This window comes from Amblyomma mixtum, chromosome 1 (assembly GCF_055824585.1).
Source record: "Amblyomma mixtum isolate Tamu chromosome 1, ASM5582458v1, whole genome shotgun sequence".
Taxonomy (NCBI): domain Eukaryota; kingdom Metazoa; phylum Arthropoda; class Arachnida; order Ixodida; family Ixodidae; genus Amblyomma; species Amblyomma mixtum.
In genome coordinates this window covers 159,861,373-159,868,906 of record NC_143012.1, presented here as the reverse complement: position 1 = coordinate 159,868,906, position 7,534 = coordinate 159,861,373, and the positions used below count along the sequence as shown (strand labels likewise).

The 7,534-nt window shown below is 42.6% G+C and overlaps 1 protein-coding gene across 1 annotated transcript in view; it reads left to right on the top strand.

The window, feature by feature from the left end:
* The first annotated feature begins 2,995 nt into the window (after positions 1–2,995).
* The window catches only part of LOC149369526 (uncharacterized), a 66,124-nt gene continuing 61,585 nt past the window's right edge, over positions 2,996–7,534 (top strand). The window contains exons 1-2 of the mRNA XM_089575835.1: positions 2,996–3,004; positions 4,140–4,299. Coding sequence (XP_089431961.1) covers positions 2,996–3,004; positions 4,140–4,299 — 169 coding nt within the window. The remainder of the gene's footprint in view (positions 3,005–4,139; positions 4,300–7,534) is intronic.

Sequence of the window (7,534 nt, the reverse complement as noted above, 5' to 3'; positions counted from 1 at the left end):
GTGGCGCCTCCGATGGCCGCGTGAGTTCTGCCACGAGCTACCCGAAGTGTCCCCTGCTGTTCAGGCATCTGATGCGATGCGGCGTCGCTTATACTTAATGGCCGAGAACGCGGTTTGGGCTTGGTTAAGATATCGTGAGCGCCAGTAGAATATCCTAGAAACAGCGTCAGGCTTAAGCTTGGGTAGCTCACGTCGCAGCGACACAAAACTCACATTCACTACCAAATCGTCGAGCGCAACGATATCCGTGGGATCAAAATGCTGCTCACAACCGTTCATGCTACGAATCGAAAGAGGGGCCACAAACTTTTGTTCCGTTGTATGGAGCAACTCCTATTCTCTTGAAGTTTACTGTCAGACAGGAAATGAAAAAGGCAGATCTTTCCGTCATTACTCCTGCAGCCAGAGCGACAGCCCGTTATACAAGCCGCAGGCATTTTTCATTGACAGCGGCGGCTTGTTCACAAAAACACACACAAGAATTCAAAGACTTCCAAGCAGCCCATAGGCTAGGGTCATCAGCCTAGTTAAATTTCTTTTTGTAGATTTGCGTTCTAAGACACCCTGATCTAGCCTCAAAGAGTACGGCACTGCCTCTTGAGTTGTTACAGAACAATTCCTTCCTGATCTGCCTTTTCTTATTTCGGCAATTATCACACCATGTGGGTCGCACTTTGCCAAGTTTAGCTGGGGAACCCGTCTTTACCTATGGTGACCCCGCTGTTGATTAAGTGGGTTAATGTTAATATTTTGAAGCTGCAAGGTTCCTATAACAGAGCTACAAGGGCTAACTCAGACCGCTTTTCTGCATCCAGTCCACATCGGTTCCTTGTAGGAACCTGAGGACACATGCAGCAAAAATTTAGGCTCTAAGTGAGAAAAACCTCCTCATGTCCAAATAATGCTGCCCAAACTAAACTTCTGTGGGTCCTTCATCGGCCGTGGCAGGGCTTGAAAACAGGCACCCGCGCCTGCTTCCCAAATCGGTTCTTTGTAGTTATTTGAAGGCAGGTACAAAATAAATAAATCTACCCGTGAAAAACATTTCCAAGCCCCATAGAGACTCCTTACACAAAACTGTTATAGATCCCACGTATGCGGGGGCGGGGCTGCAAAAGACGCGTGCCCTCATGATGCCTAGATCGGCCTTTTCAGGGATTTGAGGGCTGATGAAACACGAATACGGGCTCTTCGTAAGAGAACAAGCGCCAAGCCCAAATGGGGCTGCCAATGCAAATATGCTGTCTGCCCCACATAGGCTGTAACATGTAACATGCATGCCTCCTTTCATTTCGCAAACAGGTATTATAAAGGCTTATCGCTGCCCTTATAGATCATTTGTGCCAAAATTTTGAGAATCTCTACTCAATCACAAAAATTACTAGGTTATAACTATTTCCGTTTAAACCCCTGTTTCTCCATCCTTGTATCTTGCATACTTACTGGTTAGTTTCATGGTTCTTTTTTACGCCACTGTGAGTCAGCGTTCTTTGTGTATAAGTATTTAAATACCTTAGCTGCCCGCCTGTTATAGCTCAATTTCCTAAACCGGAGCTTCCCATGTTCCGAACGATGCCCTGCGCATGCCCTCCTGTAGCGCCTCGCTAGTGGTTCTGGCATCGGCACCTAGCACTACTCTTTGAACAGCTCTTTTATTTCTAATCTGGATGAAAATTCTGCCTTCGGCAGAAAACCGCATTCCCGAAAGTGCCGACACCATTATTCGTTTTCAAATACCTCTCAGTAATTGTTATTTGTTGTGCCCTATAATGCCCTGTGTATCATTATCTTCAGCAGACTGTTCGTACTTTTCTGTGTAGATCTGTCGTTCATTTACTCATACCCCGTGATATTTGTAATAAGTGACTCTGGGTATTTAATGGCGCTGTATTGTGAGCACCTGCGAAATAATAACGTTGAGAATCACCAGACCTAAATTAGTTGCACTAACACTGAAATGTAGAGAGTCTCCTTCTGCTCCACAATAATTAACCAGTTTTCTAATCTTCCTGGCTACCTGCTGTGTTACATCGTCCGCATGCTTTAAACAGGGAAACACCTTCTGTATGGCCTGTCCGTCTAATCTGCACTGGATATTATAAAATAGATTACTTTAATGTAATGTTACTTTCATATTTATCATACAAAGCATGAGCAGCAGCGGTAACAGATGACAACCTTGCCTTAATTCATTGTGTGTCGCGACAGTTTACGTAAGTGTTATCCCTTCCCATGTAATTTCAAGTTTTTTATGTCGGTATATTTCATGTAGGAAGCAAATTATCTCTTGAACGATACTTCCATCTTTTAGTATGCTCCACAGGAGGTCCCTGCTCACACCGTGGTATGCACGGCTTATATCCAGGAAGGCTAAGTGAAGAGATTCGTTTTCCGCCTTAGCTATTTCTGTGCATTGGTTAAGCGCTAACAGGCTATCATCTAGGCGCCTACCGCTTCTGATCCAGTTCTTAAGTTCTTACAGTATATTATAACTTTCTACCCACAACTTCATTTTTAATTTCACCGCCTACCTCGCCACGCTGTATATAAAAGATATTATTGCAATCGTTGTGAAAGATTTTAAGACTAGTCAGTTAAGACTGGTCAGCTCCAAGCTGCTCTCTGTTATGCTGTGCTGTGCTGATCCCACACTGGGTATTGCCCTATTATAGCTTCTAAATGATTTAACTATACCGTACTGTACTTGACAGCGTCGTCTCCTCGACTGTGCCAGCACTGCCGCGCCGCTGTTTTAAGCCAGCGCACCAAGCTCTGCCTTAGAGATGCGGAGAAGTTTCATGACTTAGGTACTGCTTTAGCGCTAAATCGACTTACATATGATTCAAAGCCCTCCCCGACATAGCGGCCCTTTCGGAACAATACACTGCGCCAACAGTCCAAAAGCGTGCAGTGAGGATAGTATAAGCGCAGAATATTTTCTCCTGCTTTAATAAATACCTTGTAACCGATTCTTAGAGAGCGAACTAAACCCCTCATGTGGAGTGTGAGTTGGCTGAATATTTGCATTTTAAGGTTCCAGTGCGAGGTGATCATCTGCCACCCTAATGTGTCGAAAATCGTTTCAGAAGCATAAATCGAAGGATTTTCGTAGGTCTTTACTCAGATTGTGCCTGTCGAAGTGAACTGTCGTTGATTTGCAATGTACTATCAGCAAGAAATGAAACGCGAACCAGACAACTGAGCCAAGGACAGCAAAATAAAAAGCTGTGAGCCACGGGAAGCTGACTAAAAGCTCAGGTTATTTGAAATATCGAAAGCGCTAACAGTCTTCTTGAGAAATGTTAACCAATATCGCTTGCAGTTTCTCTCTAGGAGCTAATATGTTGGTGTTTTTGTGTTGCCACCTCAATTTTCCTGCTCGCGTTTCATTCGTTGCTGATAGTACACGCCGAGATAAGGAACTGACGCTTTGTGCATAAATTTCAGTGCTCTTTCTCGGGAGTTAACATTGAAGTTTATTTCGCGTGACGTATGGGAGACAGTCTTATGTCTGGTAGTGAAAGGGGAGTTGCATGATGCTTATATATCTTCAACGAGCTAGGTGTTATCCTTTTTACTCCTTTAATTGGTCCTCTCAGAAAATGTAAAATCAACATAAGAGAAAGAGATAGGAAGCCCAGATCAGCAATGCTTTGCATGGCTTAGAATCAATTAAAGATAAATTAAAAGGATCTAAATGCGAAAACAATAAAATTATTCAAAGGGAAGACTATACGAGTAAGGGAAACAAAACTAAAGGAAGCGAAAACCAAAAAGACAGCACACTGAAAGTCACAGTCACAGGTAGACAGTCAGAGCACAGGCTGCGTCTGGGGAAGTGGGGGGGGGGGAAGTGGGATTAAAAGACGAGACGTAAACGGACCCGAAACGGCTTATGGAGTAGTCGACCAGCGGTGAAGAGCTGGAGAGGAGAAGCTGCCGAAGGGACGTTGTCGTGGTGGACGTGAAAGGAGACGACGGGTCTCAAAAGGTGACATCCGGACGGAGGAAGTCAGAATGCCAATCAGATTGGTGCGAAATTTGTCGGCCCATTTCAGACCATAATGAAAACGCACAGATTATCCCTTCTACGTAACAGCCACACTGATGCATGTATGTTCTCCCTGCTGCACACTCAGGGATGGGCAGACACCTCTCTCTTCGGCGCCTGCCAGATACCAACACCAAACCTGGACGCCTTGGCTGCAACTGGAGCTCTGTTCAGCCAGTACTACACGCTGCCGACATGCACGCCGTCGAGGGCCGCTATCCTCACAGGGCTCTACCCAATAAGGCTCGGTGAGTGTGCGTCCTCATCGGCCCATTGCTGAGCTACTTCAATTCAATTTATTAATCCCGATACAAGAATGTATACTTGGGTCACTGACCACGTCGAAAAAGGGGGTTAGTTGATGTTTCGGAACCACTACAGGTTCCTTGTTCACAATGAATAACCGGCTGAATAAGATGCAGCGTATGTAGCTTTGACCAGTTGACGTAATGATTTTGCGTAAGCCGGGTGAAGATTTCTTTTGGTTCTGCTGATAGTGTTCGGCGTCGATAGTATTATCAGGGACTCCAAGTGGAGCCGCACTGATCGGTTTCTTTCTGTAGTAACAATTTCTACGTCAGCCAAAGCGATCTATGCAACATTCTACTATGCCACTACCTGAGCAGACGGGATTCCGTCAAACCCTGGATTACAACCCAGATACTACTGAGTGTTATTGCAGAAGGCGGCGATAAAAATGCTTAACATAAGAAAGAAAACTAGGAAACGCCGAAAAAAGAAAACAAAACTTTAAGTTATTAGTGTTTATTTCTTTATTTTATTTCACTATACTGCAGGCCAGATTGGCCCGCACTATTCTGCAGGCCAGATTGGCCCAGGCAAGAGGGGCATTCAATGCAATCATAGCAAACAATAATGTTTATGATCCATTGCATTTCACGCAAAGATTGCAAAAAGTATGAAAGGAGAACATTCAAAATTACGCAATAAAAAGCACCACAGCACGACAGTACAGAAGTTCTAGGAAGGTCTAACTCAGGAAATATTTTTGATAATCCCGAAAAACATTCAGGAAGCGCGTTCCAGTCGGAAATAGTTTGTGGGAAGAAACTGTGCTTGTATGCGTTTGTTTTGGCAAAAAGAGGCTGTAAAGAGAGTTCCTTGGTATGACGGGTCTTTCTAGTGCTGCAATGGCTGAGAAATTAAGAAATTATTCCGAGTTTACCTGTCACAATTTTATGAGTAAGGGAACTGTGGTTGATTTTTTAGCGCACATGTAGCAGCAGAGTTTTATCATCGTCCGTAAGTTTTGCTGGAGAGTCGGATCATCCGTATTCATTGAAAACAAAACGCACCACCTTTCTTTGAAACAGTTCGGGTTGATAAATAACTTCTGATATCATATAGCAGAAGTGTATTCAAGTTTTGAATTGTTAAAAGTATCACATACCATTAACTTTATATTACTAGGAGTGTGTTTCACGTGCGTCTTATTTATTTTTATTTATTTTATTTATTATACCCTCAGGGCCATTACGGCATTACAGAGGGGAGTGGTTACAAAAAATGAAATTTAACAAACAGGAGTTAGGTTGGTTGGTTGGTTTATGGGTTTTAACGTCCTAAAGCGACAAAGGCTTAATTAAACAGGCAAAGTACACACATGACTACTACACATACATTGTTATCTAAGGCGTTCAGGGAAAGAAAAAAAAACAACAACACAGTATAAAATACATCCTAGTTAAACAATGTTAGCTATGACATTCTTGAATAAATGATGATCGGTGATGGAGGGCCGTCGAAGAAGGAAGGTGGTTCCACTCATTCGATGTGCGTGGTAGGAATGACTGAAAAAAAGTTTTTGATCTACAGAAAGGGATGCCAACCTTATGAATGTGATCTAGTCTTAATGATACGTACTGAGTGGGTGAGATAAGTTCGGTATGAAACTGCGGGTGATAGAATAACTTGTGAAATAGGGAAAGGCGAAAAATTTTGCGACGTGATGATAAGGATGGTAAGTTAAGGCTAGATTTCATGGCACTGATGCTTGCTGTTCTGGTATAGTTAGAAAGAATGAAGCGAGTAGAGTTATTCTGAACCATTTCCAAAGCTGGTGTTAGGTTTGTTAGGCCGGGATCCCAAATTGACGCGGCGTATTCGAGTTTGGGCCGTATTAAAGTTTTGTAAAGGAGTAATTTTAATGAGGATGGTGCTTTAGAAAAATTGCATTGTAAGTAGCCAAGCATTCGATTAGCATGGGATATTATATGCGCGATGTGAACGGCCCATGTTAGATCAGAGGTGATGTGAAGGCCAAGATACTTGTAAGTAGTTAACGGATCTAAAGGTGCGTTATTAAGAGTATACACAGGAAGTTCATTAGCATTTCTTGACACACGCATAAATTTACACTTGTTAACATTTAATTCCATGAACCATAACTTACACCATGCAGAAACAGCGTTAAGGTCTGATTGTAGTCTGGTTGCATCGTCATCACAAGTTATTTCGGTGAAAATTACACAGTCATCAGCAAAAAAGTGAATGTGGGAGGAGACGCAGTAAGGGAAGTCGTTAATATAAATGAGAAATAAAAGGGGCCCAAGCACAAAGCCTTGAGGTACACCCGAGTGAACTGGACAGTGCTGCGAGGTTACGTCATTAACTGAGACAAACTGTGAGCGGTTAGTCAGGAAAACCTCAAGCCAGTACAGAATTTTGTTATCAAGGTTTAGTTGATGCAATTTATAGATTAATAAACTATGACACACCTTATCAAATGCTTTGGAAAAATCTAAAAATATTAAGTCAGCTTCTGAGGAGTGATCAAGTATTAGGTGCAGTTTATGCGTGAACGAGACTAGTTGGGTTTCACAAATAGTATGTTTTGCGAAAGCCGTGCTGAAATTGTGAAAAAAATGAGTTCGCTTCTAAAAAGTTGGCAATCTGAGAAAAGAGGATATGTTCAAAAATTTTGCATGGTATACTGGTTAAGGAAATGGGCCGATAGTTAAGTGGGCAATGTTTCGTACCTGATTTGTGGAGTGGAATCACCTTCCCAACTTTCCATTCAGCAGGCACTGAACCTTTGTCAAGTGATTGCTGAAAAATCATTGAAAGTATAACGGAACAATATGAGTTAGTGTTTTTCAGAAACTTTGGATTAATTAGGTCACAGCCAGGAGCAGATGAAAGTTTCAGTGATGTGATTACTTTTTCTACGCCGACTGGTTCAATGGTTAAAGGGTACATTACAGCAAAGTCGTAAGAGTGTGTAGTTGGATTAGTGGCATGGGTGGGTTTCGAAAAGTTGCTTGTAGAAACCTCATTAAAGATGGATGCAGAATCGGTAGGTGAAATGGCGTTTTCAGCGTCATCGACTAGAGTTATCATGTCGTAATTCTTTGGTTTAATGGTGCACCAAAACTTTTTCGTGTCAGTAGATAGCATAGATGGCAATGTGATTTTTAAAAAGTTATCTCTTGCAGCCCTAAGGGCTGTGATGTAGTCGTCAGA